General features: G+C 41.8%; 1 protein-coding gene across 2 annotated transcripts in view; it reads left to right on the plus strand.

The window, feature by feature from the left end:
• The window catches only part of DMGDH (dimethylglycine dehydrogenase), a 635,937-nt gene that overhangs the window by 483,732 nt on the left and 129,797 nt on the right, over nt 1-22,408 (plus strand). For both annotated transcript variants that reach the window (XM_078675210.1, XM_078675209.1), the window contains exons 11-12: nt 7,530-7,660; nt 10,579-10,796. In XM_078675210.1, coding sequence (XP_078531336.1) covers nt 7,530-7,660; nt 10,579-10,796 — 349 coding nt within the window. The remainder of the gene's footprint in view (nt 1-7,529; nt 7,661-10,578; nt 10,797-22,408) is intronic.

The raw sequence follows: 22,408 nt of genomic DNA on the forward strand, positions 1-22,408 counted from the left end.
CATTAGCGGCGGTCCTGCCGCTGGTTTGCACCACCCCGAAGAAACGGGGGCCACGAGACTCGCTATCCAAGGAGTCTCGTATGTGGAGCTGCGTGATGGATGAGGACAGGAGTGATGTTTGGGGCTCATGGTAGAGCCTTGGAACGAGCAGTAATTTGAGAGTGCATCAATCCAGGATATATGGACTACATCTCCCACAAGCACAATATGTGTTTTCATACAGGGAGATGGTAGACGTCATGCACTTTACTGCTGGCCCCTGATGAGGAAAATAAATTTCCGAAACGCGTCGGGCCTATTTCAAACACGCAACTGCCCATACCAACTAACGCTTTGGGGAAGGCGCACGCAGGCTCGGGTGCTACCCGCTACTTGGACAACCCCATGGAGCGTAATACATTAGCGGCGGTCCTGCCGCTGGGTTGCACCACCCCGAAGAAACGGGGGCCACGAGACTCGCTATCCAAGGAGTCTCGTATGTGGAGTTGCGTGATGGATGAGGACAGGAGTGATGTTTGGGGCTCATGGTAGAGCCTTGGAACGAGCAGTAATTTGAGAGTGCATCCATCCAGGATATATGGACTACATCTCCCACAAGCACAATATGTGTTTTCATACAGGGAGATGGTAGACGTCATGCACTTTACTGCTGGCCCCTGATGAGGAAAATAAATTTCCGAAACGCGTCGGGCCTATTTCAAACACGCAACTGCCCATACCAACTAACGCTTTGGGGAAGGCGCACGCAGGCTCGGGTGCTACCCGCTACTTGGACAACCCCATGGAGCGTAATACATTAGCGGCGGTCCTGCCGCTGGGTTGCACCACCCCGAAGAAACGGGGGCCACGAGACTCGCTATCCAAGGAGTCTCGTATGTGGAGCTGCGTGATGGATGAGGACAGGAGTGATGTTTGGGGCTCATGGTAGAGCCTTGGAACGAGCAGTAATTTGAGAGTGCATCCATCCAGGATATATGGACTACATCTCCCACAAGCACAATATGTGTTTTCATACAGGGAGATGGTAGACGTCATGCACTTTACTGCTGGCCCCTGATGAGGAAAATAAATTTCCGAAACGCGTCAGGCCTATTTCAAACACGCAACTGCCCATACCAACTAACGCTTTGGGGAAGGCGCACGCAGGCTCGGGTGCTACCCGCTACTTGGACAACCCCATGGAGCGTAATACATTAGCGGCGGTCCTGCCGCTGGGTTGCACCACCCCGAAGAAACGGGGGCCACGAGACTCGCTATCCAAGGAGTCTCGTATGTGGAGCTGCGTGATGGATGAGGACAGGAGTGATGTTTGGGGCTCATGGTAGAGCCTTGGAACGAGCAGTAATTTGAGAGTGCATCCATCCAGGATATATGGACTACATCTCCCACAAGCACAATATATGTTTGCATACAGGGAGATGGTAGACGTCATGCACTTTACTGCTGGCCCCTGATGAGGAAAATAAATTTCCGAAACGCGTCGGGCCTATTTCAAACACGCAACTGCCCATACCAACTAACGCTTTGGGGAAGGCGCACGCAGGCTCGGGTGCTACCCGCTACTTGGACAACCCCATGGAGCGTAATACATTAGCGGCGGTCCTGCCGCTGGGTTGCACCACCCCGAAGAAACGGGGGCCACGAGACTCGCTATCCAAGGAGTCTCGTATGTGGAGCTGCGTGATGGATGAGGACAGGAGTGATGTTTGGGGCTCATGGTAGAGCCTTGGAACGAGCAGTAATTTGAGAGTGCATCCATCCAGGATATATGGACTACATCTCCCACAAGCACAATATGTGTTTTCATACAGGGAGATGGTAGACGTCATGCACTTTACTGCTGGCCCCTGATGAGGAAAATAAATTTCCGAAACGCGTCGGGCCTATTTCAAACACGCAACTGCCCATACCAACTAACGCTTTGGGGAAGGCGCACGCAGGCTCGGGTGCTACCCGCTACTTGGACAACCCCATGGAGCGTAATACATTAGCGGCGGTCCTGCCGCTGGGTTGCACCACCCCGAAGAAACGGGGGCCACGAGACTCGCTATCCAAGGAGTCTCGTATGTGGAGCTGCGTGATGGATGAGGACAGGAGTGATGTTTGGGGCTCATGGTAGAGCCTTGGAACGAGCAGTAATTTGAGAGTGCATCCATCCAGGATATATGGACTACATCGCCCACAAGCACAATATATGTTTGCATACAGGGAGATGGTAGACGTCATGCACTTTACTGCTGGCCCCTGATGAGGAAAATAAATTTCCGAAACGCGTCGGGCCTATTTCAAACACGCAACTGCCCATACCAACTAACGCTTTGGGGAAGGCGCACGCAGGCTCGGGTGCTACCCGCTACTTGGACAACCCCATGGAGCGTAATACATTAGCGGCGGTCCTGCCGCTGGGTTGCACCACCCCGAAGAAACGGGGGCCACGAGACTCGCTATCCAAGGAGTCTCGTATGTGGAGCTGCGTGATGGATGAGGACAGGAGTGATGTTTGGGGCTCATGGTAGAGCCTTGGAACGAGCAGTAATTTGAGAGTGCATCCATCCAGGATATATGGACTACATCTCCCACAAGCACAATATGTGTTTTCATACAGGGAGATGGTAGACGTCATGCACTTTACTGCTGGCCCCTGATGAGGAAAATAAATTTCTGAAACGCTTCGGGCCTATTTTAAACACGCAACTGCCCATACCAACTAACGCTTTGGGGAAGGCGCACGCAGGCTCGGGTGCTACCCGCTACTTGGACAACCCCATGGAGCGTAATATATATATATATGTGTGTACATGTGTGTGTATATATATATATATGTGTGTACATGTATGTATGTATATATGTATGTCTATGTATGTATGTATGTGTATGTATGTATATGTGCATATATGTATGTGTATATATATGTATGTGTATGTATGTGTATATATATATGTGTGTGTATATATATGTATGTATGTGTATATGTATGTATGTATGTATATGTGTGTATGTATGTATGTATATGTGTATATGTGTATATGTATGTGTATGTGTGTATATATATGTGTATATATATGTGTGTGTATATATATGTGTATATATATGTGTATATATGTGTATATATGTGTATATTTGTATATATCTATGTGTGTATGTGTATATATGTATGTATGTGTATATATGTATGTATATATTATACCTCAAATGAGATCACCGCTTTCCGCAAAGACCATCCAGCACTCCATGAGGTAATAATCACTCTGATTTATGTATTTCTAAAACGACAACATCTACTTATTTCGGTGGCTTCACGCTGCCTTGTTCATGATGTAGGAGCACCATTTTTTCCACATTAAGATAGTCACTAAAACAACAACCTAGACGAAGGACAAATATTTGCTTTGCACTCAGGAAATTGTCAACTACGGGCGCCCTCTTAGAACATGTTAAAAGGCATATTATAAATGACAGTCTACCTATTCCCAGTGTGTACATTTGCTTTGAACATAATTTACAAACAATTCACCTTTGTACATTCCAGTCTAGAACTGTTATACTCAGGCAAACATTCTACATTTTTATATTTTGCAGCAAAATTAATTACTTGCAATAAAATTCAGAACAACATTATTCCTTTCTATATGTACATGCCATGTGGCTATTTTTCCTTGTTTTCCTGAATGCCAATATAGAATTATTTTAACGACAATTCTGTTAACCTTTCACAGTACTAGTGCTTAAATTAGACATTCACTTTATAAATAATCAATCATCAAAAAGTGCTAATGCTTTTATAAATACAGTACTCTCTTAAAAGTGCTAGTGCTCAAGTATACATAATTCAATGTAATTTCAATTAATATTAGCATACTTTTTTACAGTACTAGATAATTATAAAGTGCAAGTGCTTTATCATAATTTATTTATATAAAAAACCACAAATATCATCATATATACTTTACAAAGTACACTTAAAAAACAAAATGATGTTTTTCATAAAACTTCACATTCTGTTCTTTTTTCCTTTTCAAACCATTTTCTAAAACAATTACTTGAGTTTTTCACTGTATTACACTAGATGTAAAGTGTTATGACTAAAAAATCTATATCAATCTTATTTATCTATTTCCTTTGCTCTTAATCAAAAATTAAATTGAAAACTAGAAAACAAATGGTACTTGAATGCGCCGACTCGTTCTTATTTCCTTATTGTTTACTCAATCTCATCATCATCTTTCTACAAGTATATAGGTCGTCATCTACATTTAACCCATGGGGTTCCTTGCTGTCAAACTCCAATATGAAATACGTTTCTAACCTACGGAGTTCCTTTCTCCCTATTTCCCCCCACTCCTCTTTCTGGGTACTTCGGCTATACAACTATACTGTAAGCCTTTGGGATCACTCTGATGATGAGTTTGGAAATGTCTGGCTATCGGGTATGTTTTATCCTGATTGATAATTGCGCTCTGATGCTGCAAAATTCTTTTAAATACAGGCAAGGTTGTACTACCTATATATATATATATATATATATATATATATATATATATATCCTTTTGCAGGGACGTTGCATCATATAGACCACAAAACTTGATCTACAACTTAAAAAGCCTTTAATCATGATGGTTTTATTAAAAGATGTTTTAAAATACGTGCGATTTATTCCATGGTTGCACGCCTTACATTTAAAACACTTACTAAAACCCATTTTTTGCTGAAGCCATGTGGGGGCTTCCTCCCTCTTTTGTACTTGGTATTCACTTTTCACAATCTGACCCTCAATGATTTTGAATTTCTATATACCACATTCGGATGTTTACTCACTTAGGGGCCCAATATTGTATAATTTCTCACTAGATACCAATGTTTATTCAGAATGGACCTCACTTCCTTATGTTTAACATTAAAAGTTGTTATACGTAAGTGATTAACTGAATGTGGTTCTGATTTTTTGATATTATTCCTTCTCTGTTGGGTTTTAGATGGTTCAAATAATACTTTGTCTTTCTAGGTTCCTAGCTTTTGAAGCAGCCCCACGTACAGTTTTCGGTGAATAACCTCTCTTTAGGAACCTGCTGGTCATTTCCTGCTCCACTCTGAAATGCTCCTCTTTACTAGTACATGCTCTCTGTGCCCTATAGAATTCTCCAAAGGGTATGCTTCTTATGAGAGGGGCAGGATGGGCACTTTCCGCATGAAGAATAGTGTTGCCAGCAGTTGGCTTCCTAAAGATAGTAGTTTCAAGTTTCCCCTCCACTGCTCTTATTCTAATATCTAGAAAATCTATGGAGGTTCTGCTACAATGTTCTAGAGTGCCTCAGGATTCAAGGGGACTCAATCCCCCAACTTAAAACGCGCCATGGGGTGCCTTTGCACACTTGTCACATCAGGCCCCACCCCTCCCTTCACCACTGAGCAAACGGGCACTCTGGTGCATTGAAAGTTGGAGGATTAAGTCCCCTTGAATACTGAGGGTCCCTTGGGTCGAACTAGGCCTCCAGGTTCCTCCAGTAAGCGCCACAGAGCTGCGTTGCAGAGAGGTGTAAAAAGGGGTGTGTCCTTGGAACACCTCTCTGCAACGCAGCTCTGTGGCGCTTACTGGAGGTACCTCATACTATAATATAACCTTTGATACACCCACTCTAAAATACAGACTACCATTTTCACCAGTTAGTACATACCCATTCACTAATTTCTAGGTCTACACACACATCCACTCACTCGTACATGCAGTCAACCATCAATGCGGCAATATCATATGCACTCACATATCTATACAAACACTCACACACTGCCACTCATCCATAGTTACTCAAACACGTAGTCAGTCATGCAAGTAATCAATCACACTCCTATACAGTTATACACACACCACCTCACTTATTCAAACATATATTTACACTCTTATACAGTAACTAATACAAGTACACATTGATCCATACAGCCACTCTCACAATCACTCACTCTCACATATAGTTATTTATACACTCCCAACACAAACATATACTGCCTTTCACATATGCAGTTACTCACACATGTACCACTGAGGCATCCATACACTCACCAACACACTCACACACACACACACACACACACACACACACACACTCTCTCTCTCTCTCTCTCTCTCTCTCTCTCTCTCTCTCTCTCTCTCTCTCTCTCTCTCTCTCTCTCTCTCTCTCTCTCTCTCTCTCACACTCACACACACTCACACACTCACACACTCACACACACACACACACACACAGCCTTTCACAGATGCACTCTTGAACCCATACACCCAGTGAATCATTCACTCACACATCTATGCACAGTCACACACCCTCAACCGCCCACACAGACACTCAGGCACCCATACAGATACTCAGACGACCAATCAATAACCCATATAGATCCTCATTTAGCCACTCACCAACCCATGCAGACGATTACACACCAACTGACAAACTAAACTGTGTGAATGTCGGTATCAGTCACTAACCCATGCATTTAGTAAGACACATTTAATCACTCACTTATATGAAATGAAATGATTACGCACTCGTATAGCGCACGACTACCCGTAGGCATCTCGGCACTTGTACGAATACCGCCGAGGAACGCTTCCTGGCCTTTCCCTGTGAGGAGCCCACTCCTGGGCACCCCCAAGGTGAAGTCAGGCATCCTCAGCGTTGTTGGGGCCGTTGTAGAGATTAAGCAAGCTATTGCCCAGAGGTGCAGAGTGGGACTCATGATTAGAATAGGCACCGAAGCGAGAATTATCAGGTCCGAGGAAACTGAGCCCGAGACCCGCCGAGGTGGGAATTGAACCCTGGTCCCGGCCAGACTACTGCATGAGGGTCTGCCGCTCTAACCATTGAGCCACACTTCTCTACTTATACAGCCAGTCACGCACCTACTAAATCATCTATCCAGACATTTATACACTCACTCATTCTTCAATAGTCCTTGGCGTATATATAATACATATTTAAACTTTATAGAAACACACAGTCACTGGATGATGTCATCAGTGATGTCACTGACCATATATACACACGTACCCGATATGCTTATGATTTTCATGTGGTAAAGGTATTGCGTGGTAAAGATCACGTTTTAAAGGATGGTTCCCCTCTATATCGGACTAGTTGTTTTTTCACTTGAGGTATCTGCTGCCTGCTGTCTCCAGAGAATGATTAGTATGTAATCTTTCTAAACGACATTTACTTATGGGTGTGATAATGTGCTTTTTCTTACTACCCCATTAAAATAATAATATCTTAAAATTGTAACCTGTGCATAAAAGTAAAAATGGCTGAATTACTAAGCCTGCCCCTAGTTTTTGTGGTTTACTATTTTTGTCACAAACAGTTTATATTTATTCAAAATCAAAACCACAACATTTATTGTAAACGGCAGAAACCCTACTTGTGCATCAATCATATATTCAAAATGCATGCTACTTTCTGGCACACTGTTAATGGTTTTCCATTGTACGAGAAAAGTGTAATATGGTTATGCATTTCAAAGCATACTTTTTCCCTCTCCTTTTCTAGGTTGGTTTTACAAACATAAGTCACATGCTAACACCAAGGGGGCGTGTCTATGCTGAGCTTACTGTTTCTCATTTGACTCCTGGGGAGTTTTTGCTGGTCACTGGTTCTGGATCGGAGCTCCATGATCTCAGGTTTGTGTTTTTTCATTTGTTCCTAAGTTACATTTGATGATTTCTCTTTTATACACTTGTCTTTCTTAGACTCTGCTCACTTACCTTTGCTCACTGCGTTGCTTCACAATGAGAAAACTGTCACCAGTACCTTGCTTCTTGTACAGGCCGTGTGCGTGGTCATTGATGTTGTGATGCACTGCAAAATTATTTTTTAGATAAAGGTATTCCAATATTCTTCAACTGTTGCATTTCTGGAGATTCTGTAACCTAGGCGTATGTTGGGGTCTTCCTGTATAATTGTCCCCTCTGAGTCCAGAGCATGAGCAACTACATGAGCCCTACTGCACTGATGGTTTTACCGTGCTAATTTGGAATTGAGAAAAAAGCAACAACAACTGATAATTCCCTTCTGTGCTGTGTACTCAGGAACCCTGAGCACCACCTATTCAAGAACGTACTAGATTCTAAAGTTCACAAAATTAAATAGCTGTACATTTTTAGCAATACACATATCTACAGGTGACCAGTCTAGATTCCTATGCAGTTGTGAACGGAGACTCTCCATGAGTCCTTCATATGTCCTCCTCAAGTGTATACTAGACCTCCCACTGGTGTATTCCCTACGCTGTAAAGTCAGTAGAGCAGTCTCAGTGAGTAGCTGTGAAACTTGCCCTACAGAATGACAAAGGAAGTGCAGGCAGGGGCATATAGATGGAACAAGAGTTTCCTCTGGAGATTCACCCGAGAAATTGGGATGTGAACCCCCTGGAACTTTGATATCTGGTCTTCGCTTCAGTGAATTAAAAATGAGCTAGATCTGTGTGGTAAATGGCTGTCTCAGTGGTGTGGAGACATGGACAGCAATAGTCCTGCTGAGAACAAATGAGGAACACCTTTAGACAGGCTTTTGTAAATGCAGGTTGGAAAGCAGGTTTCTGTTGTGAACTAAATCATCCTGGGATGTTGGGAAAATGGTATTACAAAGTATGTAGATACATTTGCAGATTCACTGTAGATGCATTTTCTGGGCAAACATCCAATTGATGGTGCTTTTCTTAGTTCCTTCAATGAGTATAGTGATGCTATTGCAATTGTAATGGGAGGCATATCATTTATGTTGGGCACAGCCTCTCATGTTAATGATTTGTCTTGAAAATGATCATGGAATATTTAGAATAAAGTACCCACCCCTACTGTAGTTGTAAGAATATTGTAAGTTACCGAGGAGATCCATAACCATATTGACCATGTAGAGGGACAAGGCTGAAGGCAGTGTTCCTTTATAAGGTCATGGAACTCTAAGGATACTTGTGATAGCCTTATAATGCACAGAGTGGAGGTACTTTATTCCTTATAATAAATGGTCACAACATAACCAGTCTCTCAAACCACTTACTTGCTTGATGCTTTGCTCTTTCATATGAAAGAGATAGGATGTGCGTAGGACTGGATCTTTGTAATCTCGAATAATACAATTAGAATCTCTAGTGAAACATTAAGCACACCAAAAAATTGTTAAATATTTATTGCAAAAAGATGTTCAAATCCGTTTAGTAAAAGTAAGATTAAAAAAAAAACTTTAGCTAGGATTATGTAGAAACATGCAGGGAGGTTCTGTCGCTTCTGTAGTTATCTTAACGTGTTGCTATAAATGTCTTCTTTCTGTTTATCACAGTTTACCTGGAAAACCTAGCAGAAGCAGAAAACTGTTTCGTGTTTTTTAAAGTACGGCTCAAATTATTTTTTGTGACCTGGAAGACTGCACAGATATGGGTCCTACATATCGAACTACAGATGACTCTTCCAACACTGAAAATTTCTGGAACCACTGCATGGAATAGTTCATTGGTTATGAGGCCTAACATTAAAAAAAAAGCATTTTATAGACTTACTAGTGGAGTGGGGAGCCTCATGACTGCTATGTGAAGAACCTGCTGGCTATGAGTTTCTCTAGCCAAGGGTTGAGCTGGTTACTACCTTCACACTAGTGCTCCTTCTTAGTAATCTTCAATTCGTGGTACCGCATCTCATAGTCACTCTGTTGCTGATCTCTTTGAGATAGAGGTAGGAACCAAGGCCCACAAGGAAATTAATACTAGATGAAAAGCTAGTAAAATACTCCTATGAAAACATTAGCAGGCCTGCCAGTGGTGCAAGCCATAAAGTGAATGCGGAAAATAGGGATAATGCAGTAGCAGGGCAAATGACTGGTAAACGGGGTGTCATAATACGCTTTACATAGGTTTGTATTTAGAATCTCAAAACGATTCATGCAGAGATTTCGAAAGGACGAAATTATGTTGTTCCATTCTCAATAGAGACCCAGTGTGCGTAAAAAGAAGTTTGATTACCAACTTGATCACATATAATGGCTTTTCCAAATTTCCATAATTTATACTAATTGACATTTGCCATAAAAGATGTCCTTCACACGCTTTATTAAGCATATTAGCAACACTGAGTAGAAAATTGGCACTTCGGATAAATTTGAAGACAATGGTGCACAACGCAAGTAATCTACCCTGCAAACCTGTTAGGTTAAGACAGACTTTTTAACTGAGTCCCATTTAAACACAGTGTCATACGTCTCATATAGGATATGCTGAAACCCTGACCTGTTGACAGCCCCTGGACTGGAGCTGTGCAGCTCTGGTGGAGGATGGAATGGGGGCCTGCTAACATGCCACATGCAGTAGATGTTTTGCATATTTGTTGAAGTTAACTTGTGTTTCAGACGCTCAACATTTTTGACTCTACGTTACATTCCTTTGAGATCCATTTGCTCCCAGAGCAGTCACTGATGTTTGGAATGTGTTTACATAAACTATTTATTGTGGTGGTGTAGTAGTTAATCAATCATCTGGATTATGACTGATCAAAAAAGACAAATTCTTACCCCCACTTTGTGACGTTGTAACTTCCTATTCCTCCGGCAGGATGATAGAAGAAGAGGCCGCAAAGAGAGGATATGATGTGCAGATTAAAAATGTGACTGACGAGATTGGCGTCCTTGGCGTAGCCGGACCATTGTCACGAAGTGTCCTCCAGAAGCTGACATCCGATGATCTCTCCAATTCTAGTTTCAAATTTCTTCAGTCTAAAAGCATAAAAGTTTCCAACATTCAACTCACTGCTATTAGGATATCATATACAGGTAGGATTTATTTATTTTCAAGAAAATGTTATAGTGTTAAGTAGAAAGCACAGTAGCAAGACATGTTTGATGCGGAAGGTACAAACTAGAGTCCAGATATTCACCAAGGGAGTCTCTTGATCCGTGGGGAGAGCCCACCTTCATAAATATGAGGAGCAAAAGTTTCTTGTCACATCAGTATTGTATCAACTGTCTGCTCCATACTTTAGAGTAGGTTCTCATGCTGTGAGAAAATATTCACCTGTAAATTAGGATTGTCTGTTGGAGCCTAGAGCAAAATATGAAGATGTTGCTGGTTATTTTAGTTTATTCTCTTTATGGTTCGTATTCTGCCCTTCTAAAAAAGAGTATTAGAATTAGCTCAGAACTCCTTTTGTCTAGATCCCGATTAATCACAACTGTTGAGGTAGGGCCACCTTTTACGAGAATTAGAGAGTGCATTAGCAATAAACTATCAGAGAATCCCCTCAGTTCTTAAGTTCTGCTGCATCCCAATATGGCATCACCTTTTGTTCCATTTTTGGTAAATTTGAACTAGAACTTTAATGCAATTTTAGTTCAGAACCATGTTTCAAAGTTTATTTTTACTTATTTCTTTCTTTCTTGTCCATGAGTAATACGTTTACTCTTTTTGGTAGTTTTTCGGGTTCAAGGTGGGCACAGTTAATAGATGGCTGCTCCCCCAGCTGTTTCATGCAGGTGATAGCTAGACATCTCCTTTGGAATAGGTAGTGGCAAATGAGCAAGGCAGATCTGTTTCATGAGTTAGGGAAGTTTTTACATGTGCCGTGACCCACCCACTGGTAAGAGACTTCCTTCCAAGAATGGTGTATAGTAACTACTTCCAAGAAGGATGCCGCGGGTGCTGGAGTTATGCGGAATGGAATGCACATCCTAAGGAGTTACTGTGGAGACAAACTCCCAGAATAACGCTTTATGCTCATTTATACTTGCTACCTTAATCAGACGAAATGCTGTTCTTTATTAGCCATTATTGAGGAAGGGTGATGGTGACTCAAACGTGCATAAGACCGGGAACAAACTCCTCCTCCGTATCAGACAGACCCCCACTCTGCAAGCATTCAGGAAGAGCCTCAAGACCTGGCTCTTTGGATGAGACGGAGCTGCCCAAACCCCCACGCCCCCCAGTGCCTTGAGACCCTCACGGTTAAGTAGTGCACTTCACAAATCCCTGAATGATTGATTGATTGAAAATAGTCAGGAGAATGGAGACCAATTTCAGACCTCAAATACTGTACAAGTACTTCTAATGTACTGAACGCTTCAGAATGTTAATGATGCAAGACATACTCCAGATCCTGTCCAATGTGTATTATTTGGTATCCATAGAACCCCACAACCCTAATTTCCATATTCTTATCCACCCAAGCACACAGTGTGAAAGGTTTATATTTTTGTGCATTGGACAATGTGCAGACTGTATTTTCTAACTCGATTACACGTGTACACCGATATAATACTATTGCTTTTGAAACAAATTCTCTATGATATGTAGAAATGTGGTTTTCTAATATGTGATAACTAGGCCTTACTTTTGGTAAAAACGCCATCTTTTCCAAAATGAAAATCATTCTGTTATTCATGCTCCCTCCCATTGCCCAGGTCTTTCCTCGCAAATTCTGCAGTACACAGTCAAGCTGAGATGCAATAGTTCCACTGTCCTTGTTTATTCTGCTCGCGATAAATATTTCCCCAACTGAGTCCCAACCTGCAGTTTTCGTTCCAAAGTCATCCACTCATTTATTGTGCCTTATTCATTCAAATAACATGTTAATGTATCTAGTTTGCTGTCATCGCCGAATGACATCAGCATAGAGGGTGCTGAATAATTATTCATGTAATGGGATAAGGCTTAGGTGGAAAATGATAGGATATTTACTTTTCATGTGCTCTGATTTGCTGATGAAATGACACATTTACTCACACCAGTGATTCTGCAGTGTATACATTATTTTGGCTATGAAATTACACATACACATGATTTTGAGGGTGAGGCAGTAGACTTCCTGTGCTACTAGGGACTCTGCGCGTTATTCTCCTGATTGAACCCTTTAATTTTTTTATTGATCTTGTAATCAGTTATTCAGTGTGCCCATATGCCTAATAAATCACACTTTCAGATGTTTGATTGATTGGGAGGTGCCTTAGTGGAGGACACATTGCTTCATAAAATTGAAGTTTAACACTGTCTCCGATCCAGTGAATGTGGGCATTGGGATTGAGGTAAAAAGTTTGGGGTGTCTACAATTTGTGGATATCCTGCGTGCACAAAACATTTGGGGTGTCTAAACCTTCGGTAACCCACAAACCCGCGGTCAACAATCAACACTACCAATTTATGGTGCCTCCATTAGGCCTAAAGTTTATGCCACAGATTTATACAAAAAGTTTGGTCCCCTATCTGTGATAGTCAGGTGTCCACATATATTTTCCCTTGGCAGTTGGCTTTTAGAGCACCAAAGGAGTCTAGCAGTCACATCAGTACCTATTCAAGGTCTCACGTTGAACACTCCCAAATAATTATCACCAAAATGTCCATGGTTTTTCTCAGACCCATGCACCTTCTGATGATAGACTAAGAATGCTTATCTTCCTAAAGCAGGATGTACAATCAATTTAGATCTCCACAGTAATAAAGATTTGCTTTGGAGGCAAAGTGAAGAAAATCTGTGGAGAGGCAAGACTCCTCATCCACAATAACCCGATTTGTTCCTGACACTGGATGCCTTCTTGGAAAACCTGGGCACTCACTTGCAAAAGTTTGTTGTAGATGCTCAGTAGATTTGAGAAATCACAACTTCACTTAAACATTTGGGAATTTGGAGAAGTCAGGCTGCTTTTCAAGACATTCCTGCCAAAGATAAAAGAAATCAAAACCAAAATACAGCATAACTTAACTATTTTCTATTTGAAAGAAGAGTAGTACCAACTCACTTCTTCTGCCTGAGGGATTGCAACAACTGTGACACTAGACAAACACAGTCAAATTGGAGCATATTCCTGGGCCACTGAGTGATCCAGCTAATACACTTATCAGACAAAAAGCAATGTGTCACACATTGTAACTGGACAACCGGTAGCTGGAACTAATGTTTTATCTTTGGAGTCGCACCCCTGGCATTTCTTCATAACTCTTTCCAGCTGAGTGTGACACTGGAGCAGTTGAGGACGCAAGATGAAATTGTAACCATGTAGCCGCATCTTAATTGCACCAGTAAGGGCCTAACCAAAATGGTTAACTTGGGAGACTTCGATATTACTTAAGACCGTAGAGCATTCTTGAAGGCCACAAAGACACCTTCAGCTTTGAGATCACACCCCTTTAAATTGAATAGGGCTTGTTTGTGGTCTGCAACACAAGATCTGGATCCACTATACACTGCTGTTTCTGTTCCATTTAGCATGCTTTTCTCTACAATAATCTTTGAACAAAAACAACGTAATAGCAGTTTTGAGATCAAATTAAAATCATACACAGTGCCTATTTTCTCTTAGACGTGTTAAAGAGGTCATAAAGGGCCTTTCCAAACTTATCCTGTTATCTCAAAAAGAGAGCCCGATGGTCTATTCTATATAGTTATAAGCTCTTTAATAACGGACCCTTTCAAACCCATTGACAGGGCATCCATCATTGTACACGGTGTATGTACAGTCTGACCTTTAGGCTGCCTGAGTGCATGATTCTTATGAAGAAATTAAGTGATCGAATGGTATCCATGTAATCTATTGGGTGTTGCCAATTATGGACATCAATCTGCACAAGAGATACTCCCCTATTAAAATGTTTTAAACAATGAGTACACCTTTACTCCCTTCAGCACCTCTCATGGAAATCTCCCTCTTGGTCGCGGTTATGGCTGCAACAAGAACTGCAAGCCTTTATGATAAAGGAACCATTCTATAAAGGTAATGTGATGCAGTATGCTGATCTGCACTTCATGATAAAAGTTCCATTCTCTTTCCACTTAAGCCAGCAAATGGATCTAATCACTACGGTTATGTGGCCTACGTTTAGCGTCTCATTTTTGACTTGGCATTAGTTTCAAGTGGCGGTTTGCATATGCTTTTCCTAATTTTGAAATTGTCCTTTGCACGTACTCATTTTCAATAGAAATTGTCGCCTTGTAGTCTGCACATTTAGTTCCAAGGTCATACAATTCAGATCATCTCCTGCACAGAAAGTCATTAATTTCACCACAACTCACAGCCAAGTACAGAAATAATACTGCATGTTCTGGGATGGATATCTCTCCTCCTTGCTGTTAGCAATGCAGGGTCCTGAGAGCTATCCATGGATGTTTGGTATCCCAGAGTAATTTTCACCATGCTCCTTTATTTTGAGAACGAATTTTTTTGGTACCTAAACCAGTGAGTTCCACAGGGTATATAGTATTTTGCTCTGTGCCACCATCGTATATATATTTCCTGTCTGATTATGAATGTTAGTTTTGGGTTGTATGGGGGAGTAATTCCAATAAAAGATGTTCTCTTTAAATGTTCCAATTATTGGCTGTATATTCATTGTATTCTTTTGTTGCAGGTCTTTTGAAATATAGAACCCCAAGTATTTAAAGTTTGGTCTCTAATCTTTCTCTACTGTCCCGTAGGTCACTCACTATTCCCTTTCATGTGAAATACGATTAATTTATCCACATTAATTCCGGAACTGGCATACCTCCTAAGGATATCTATAAGCTACCAATTCTCCTGAAATGGTGCTCCAAAGGTGGGAGGGTGTGTGTGTGTGATATTTTTAACCCTGTTAATACTCCTATGGGCCAATTTGTGCATTACAGTTGGCATCCTGTGTTTACGCTGGATTCTGGAGCCCATATATTAAACAGTAAAGAAAGATGTATGGATTGGGGTGTTCGTGCTCTGGGTTCCCCGTTACAGGAGGAGATGTCTTGAGCTTTGATCAATGCACGCTCTATGGTTAAACATAATATGGAAATAGAGGAGCTGATACTAGTCCGGGACGTAGATTGTTTGTTGCTGAGACCTGGGCGAAGGAAGATTCAGGATCTGATTTAGTAAGGGCTCACCCCTCCAGACTACATTATTGCTCGGCTTGACCGTCCCCTGCGTTGAAGAGGAGATCTGGCTATTATCTCTAAGAATTAGATTAATTGCACTTTAGAGCCTACTAGCTTGATTTCACCAGACACCCAGGAAATGGCGCTGTTTAGAGTTAAAGCTAATAAAACTACCCACTCAGGGCTTTTGGTCTCTCGCCCCCCTGGGTCCCATAGTAAGTTTATCGAGGCATGAAGCCGAGCACTGGAACCCTAAATTGCAAACCCAAATTTCACTATTTTGGGTGCCTTTAACTTCATTTTGAAAGATACAGGGTTCAATGATTGTGTTCCTAGAATTCATGATAGTTGTCAGATTCTCTCAATTGGTTAACTTCTCTACCCATATAGCACGTCATGCATTAGATGTTGTTTTTGTCAGTCACTCAGCTCTTGTGAAGGGAGATCTTTTCCAGTTAAGTTGGACAGACCACCTAATGGTAACCTTTAAAATCACTCTGCAGAAGGATATAGTACAGACGCAGCGCATACCCACTACATATAGAAGGGGGAGTAAAATCTCCTCCTAAGGCTGTAACCAACACAACAGATGTTTTTAATGCTTGGGTGATGACTATCGCTCAGATAGCCCCTATTGTAAATAAGACTGGTACCAGAACTAAAGCATCCACCCCCTGATTCTCAGAGGAATTAAAAGATCTTAGAACTCCGTTTCGGAGGCAAGTGCGGAGATTTATTTATTTTATTTATTTTTGAGATTTGTAAAGCGCTCAAATACCCATAGGTGACTCAGCGCTGTGGACTGCGGTGAATACTGGGCGGCATGCACTATTGATTAAACAACCATGTTTTGGACATTTTTCTGAAAGTAAGCAAATCCTTACTTCTGAAGAGAGGTATTAGCATGAACAGTTTATTCTCCAGTAAAAGTGTGCCATCATGTCTGCCAAGTCTTTGTATTATGTAACTAAAGTAAGACCTGCCACCAACACTCCCAATAAACTTTCTAAAGTGGTGAAAAATCTCTCCACTCCGCTAGTGAAGCAAGCTGTGGCAAACTCACAAGGTTTTTGCAACAGTGTCTCGGTTTAATTTAGGGAGAAGAGCCTGAAGATATTTTCTGATTTTATTGTGAATGAGGATAGCCTCCCTCCCCCTTCAAAGGTAAAGATGATGATTTCATAGACCCAGTAACTACTGCTACATGGTCTGCCTCTCCCCCATATCTCTCTTGAAAGTTAAAAAATCTTCTTATGCACATGACATCTGGTTTCCTGATTACTAATGTCCTCCCTGAATCTTACAACTGGTACCAGATCAGACTGCTGCTTTTCTTGAAAAGATCTGTAATCAGATACTTTTAACGGGAGAATTTACATAACTATGGAAGGAAGGAATATTTATCCCCCTTAAAAAGAAACCCAATGGGGATCCTGAGGACTTAAATAATCTTCTTCCTATTTCCCTTTTACTTGCGCCAGCTAAGATCTTTGAAAAATACATCAACCAGGAATTGACCAAGTTCATTATCACCCAGGACCTTCTGGACCCCTCTCAGAATGGTTTTCAGAGTAGTTATAGTACTGAATCGGCTTTGCTTGCTTCTGCAGTTTGGCCAAACTGGTGCAATCATTTGGTTTTCAGGCGTTGTCCTATTCAGATGACACCCAAATCATTGTTTCCATAGCCGATAACATGCTACTGGTTGCAGAACATGTAAAATGTATGACTGAAATCAGCATATGGATGAAGGAGAGTTGGCTGTAACTTAAGGCCGAAATAAATTCGATTTTGATCTTTGGGTAACGGGCATCTATATGTGGTAAGAACTGTGGTGCCAGACACAAGTGGCCCCCTACCTCTCCTGGTGTACTCGGCGAACAACCTAGGGGTAATCTTTGAAAATATCCTTACTTGTGACTCTTCGGTTAAGAGAACAGTGAGTTCTTGCTTCTTCATTATTAAAACTCTGAAAAAGGTTTTTCCCTTCATACCAGTTGAACTTAGGGTTGCAGTGGTCATTGTGCTTGACTAATACAGTGCACTGTATTTAAACAGTAACATGTCCACACTGACTAGACTTCAGGTCATGGAAAATACAGCAGCTCGACTGGTTTCCCAAATGTATGTCACTCAGGGAGGGTATCTGTTTCCTTCAGTGGCTGTCAGTCAAGAAACAAGTGATCTTTCAATCCCTTTGTTTGGTTCATTCGGCCCTCCATCTTCTGCTGAGAACTGGTTTTCACAGGCACATCCCTAAGAGACAGCTGAGGTCATCTTCTCTTAGAAAGGTGATAATACAGAGATTTGGGATGAACGGGTGGGGTGGTCACTTTCTAAGTTGCAACTGCTAAGCTGTGGAACACTTTGCCCACCCACATTGCAAGCTCAGCCTCTCATGTAGCCTTTCGTATGCAACTGAAAACATGGCTTTTCTTCCTCCTGTGATGGTAGTGTTTTGGCCTCTTCATTTTAATAGTCTGCTCATCAGTGTTCGTGCTTTGACACCTTTGGGTATAATACGCTATATAAATAAAAAAATTAAAAAATATATTACTTAAAATGTTGCCTTATTAAGCAGTTGCAGGATCTCTCGTGTATGCATGCAAATTCTTTCCATACAATAATACACATTATTGCACTCAATTTGAGGACTAATACTTATTGTTCCACATCAGAACAAGAGCGATAAAAACACACAAGGAAATAGAAGGCCAAAGAGTAAGATAGATAAACAGTCAGAAAAAGAGAAAGCAAGAATGAAAAAGAACCTGCAAGAGTTCGACAAAGGTGCTGGGGAGTGCTGATTTGTTGGGTTAAAGGTTCAATCAAGACTAAGCAGCGTAATTGGGCAGCCCACATGCATCCTATCAATGACTGGCTTTACATGGACCGAAATGACCCCGTGATCCGACTAGAGCTCAGTACAAAGCTGACAATTGAGTGCCTGTGCCAATGAAAGGCCCTGAAACATATGAAATGGATGAAGCGCCCCACACAGGCAACCCACTTTATGGGCGGGCGATTGGTGATACTCAGTCACGTGCCTTGCGGTGTTCCGGCATGGGACAAAATAGGGATAGCTCCATTAGGGGATGTCTGGGCTATTTAACACATGAAATCTTATGCAGTCCTCAGAACTGAATTCGATCTGCACAGATCACAATTCTTCAAGTTCCACCAACTAAGGCAACCCTGGAGACACATAAGCAGGCCCTCGACCCCATCCCAGATGACAACCCACTTGACGCTCACCTTACATTCGAAGTATTCAAGAGCAAAGGAGTCACCAGGCTTTACAGAACACTGTTAGTTATCTCCCCAGATCTTTTGAATAAACTGCAGGAACAATGTGGGGGACTTAGGCAATGCACAGACTCGGGACTCAGAGGTTCCAGAAATCTTTGTCTCGTATGTCCCTCAACATGATTTCTGATCTTCTAACGCTCGACTGGTCATTATTCCCAGGGCGAGAAAGGCTAAGTGGGATGGCAGAAGCCTCTCCCACGTGGCGGGCAAACATTGGAATACCCTGCCTTCCTTCCTCAGGTCTCAACCGAACAGACTCTTTTATTAGGAAATCGCTCAAAACTGTCTCTTTCCCCCTAAAGTCTATGTAACTCTTTTTCCTGACTAGTGGCAGCATTGGTTTTAGTGCTAAGTTACCTCGGCATATGAGTGCTGTAGAAAATATTTTATTTACTTAATATGATGACTGGCGAGGAGCAAAAATGGCAGTCAGAACACAGGTCATCTCCTCCTGGCTGCGTCTGGTACAATTCAAATACTTCCACGTATAGAGTATACAGCAGAGAAATTGCACAAAATTAATAGATCCCTGACTGCTTAAAGCACCTACTGCCACAGAGCGATGGGAATCCTGCTACATATGACCTGGAATTCCCCAATGATCCACACACACTGAACTAGAATCCACAATACCCTTCGCAGCATCCTAGGTTACCCTGTGCACCATGAACCTTTGCAATACTGGGCATACACAGAGGGTGGCATGGCACAAACTGTGACAAGATACTGTATGATATTAGTGGTTTGGTAGCAAAAAGGGACATAGCCAAACACTAGTGCTCACCAGTGGCTCCTATGTTGGCAGAATGGTTACACTGCATGGACCAATGTGCACTAGCCGAGGCCACTGTATATAAAGGCCTCAGTTGTCCTGGGAAACACAGAAAGGTATGGGGCAAATGGATGGAACATGTTTATGATGTACTACCACGAGCCACCATTGATGTATTCCAGAAGCCTGGGGTATCGCTTGCCTGGGCACCGCAACTTCTATTTATTGCTTTGGTCGTAACAACGTATCACAAAGCGGTAACCCCAGATGTACTGGTACCTGTGTTTGTTTGTTTGTTGTTTCTTAACTATGAAAACTGCAGTAAAGAGAGTTTAAAAACAAAATGACTCGATTTGAACTACATTCGATCGAGACGTTTTCCCAATGTTCAGTGGAGGCCACTTCTGAGGCTTCACTTTATGCTGGTCCTAGTCATAGAGTTTAGAACGGATAGCATATTCTTTTTCTTGGGAAGCCAGTGTTCTTTCTAGACACCCCACACACAGTTGCATGACACTTATCTGGTATTTCAGAAAGATCATTGTTCTGTTTAGAAGGATGGCTTTTATGTGTCTAAGTCACTGACGCCTAATTAATCACAGAGTAAGTCCTTGTTTCAATTTTTGATGATTCACTACCTCCATGTCTATTAAGTACTATGTGTGTGTGTCTACATTCTATACCTCCTTTGCTTTACTTCTGGCCCAACGAAGATCAGCTAGCGTCCTCTCATACCTTTTGATAATATTCCTGTAACACTATCTCTGTGAGTCCTGGAAACTACAATCAGGAAATAATCCAACTGGGACCACGATTTGTGAACAAATGGGTGTAGGCTGTAGCTTTCTTCCTCCTATGGGCTGTCAACCCAATTAAAGCAATAACCTTCGTCACTGGCCTGCTTTCCATTACGCCCGCTTTAATTCCTCATGGTCTATATGGACTCTTTCTGTGATCATAGTGAAGTATCTTCCCATAGAGTACTGAACTACTAGAGGCCTCAAGGAACAGTTTTGTTTTATTGAATTCCATTTTATAGGGAAGGGATGTAAACATGTTGCTTGCTAAAGCGCTCCTGAGATCATATTATAACGTTCCTGTTCATCCCTATATATATTTGTGTTAATACCAACAGTGCATGCTTCTGAAGCAGAATTTCTACCTCTAGGATCCAGTTTCGAGCATTGTATGTACCACGTTCATGTATAATACTCTTCCCTCTTATCCAGCAAATGTCTCTTATTGTGACAGTAAATTTAGTCTCGCACATTAGACTTCATTAAACACAGCTTGCGCTTAATTATCTTATTGTGTAGTGTATTCACATTACATTACATCAAAGCTAATAGTGTCACCTTTTATTTTTTATTTTTTCAGACTAGAAGTCAAAACATATCGATGTATCCATACATGTACTTTTTGCATCACTAAACATGAAAAGTTCTTCCAACCCTCTAATCTCCTACTCCCTACAGCACCCTCCCCAACATGGACCTTCACTCCTGCCTCTCTCCCCTCCCCACCCCCCCGGAAAATTGCTAATAGTGCCTGATGTATATCTCTATTCCCTACTTCCTTTAACATGCACCTTACCTCAATGTTCCTGTTAGATTTTAGATTTAGATTAAACACCCAATGATTTACATTCAACAATGTCTTTTTGGGCTTGCTACTCACTTTTACTTCTGTTTTGACTTCTCCAAATTAGTTCTCTTTATTCCTCTCCCTTCTTCTAAGTTCCTCCAAAGTGTTTGTTGTGAGCTTCTACATTGCGCATCCTACTGGGCCGGAGCATTACTACCCGTTTTTGACATCATTTTGGAAACCGGAAAAATACCAGATTCCTGGAGAGGATCGATCATCTCACCTATCTACAAAAAGGTAGCAAGAATGAACCAAAATACTATAGACTCATTGCGCTAATTGACATTGAGGCCAAATATTACGCCGGCCTACTACTTGCAGAATTAACTGAGTGGGCAGGGGAAAACGATCTAATCCCAATCAACCAAACAGGCTTTCAGAAAAACTTGGGAACAACTACAAACATTCTTGCTCTCTCACTTTTAATTGACGCAACGAAAGCAATTAACAAACCTTTATTCGTATGTTTTATTGATTACAAAGCTGCTTTTGGTTGCGTCAACAGAGGGAAATTGTGGGCTAAGCTATCGGGGTGGAAAATAGCTCCAACCCCTTTTTAACCAGCTAATCCTGCTCCACTCCAGGACATGGGTTCAACTTAAGCTGGGGTCTGGCGACAGTCTGTCAAGAAGAGTTCCGACCACTAAGGGGTTAAAACAGGGTTGTGTTCTTGCCCCCACCCTGCTTAGCCTTTTCGTGTCAGACCTCTCGAGGAAACTGGATAACTGTCATCACCATGCCCCAAACTTGGGTGGCCTGTCACTCTCAAACTTACTATACGCCAACGACTTGATACTGATCAGCCGAACCCCAATTGGTCTGCAGCATTT

The sequence above is a fragment of the Lissotriton helveticus genome, chromosome 2_1, assembly GCF_964261635.1.
Source record: "Lissotriton helveticus chromosome 2_1, aLisHel1.1, whole genome shotgun sequence".
NCBI classification, from domain to species: domain Eukaryota; kingdom Metazoa; phylum Chordata; class Amphibia; order Caudata; family Salamandridae; genus Lissotriton; species Lissotriton helveticus.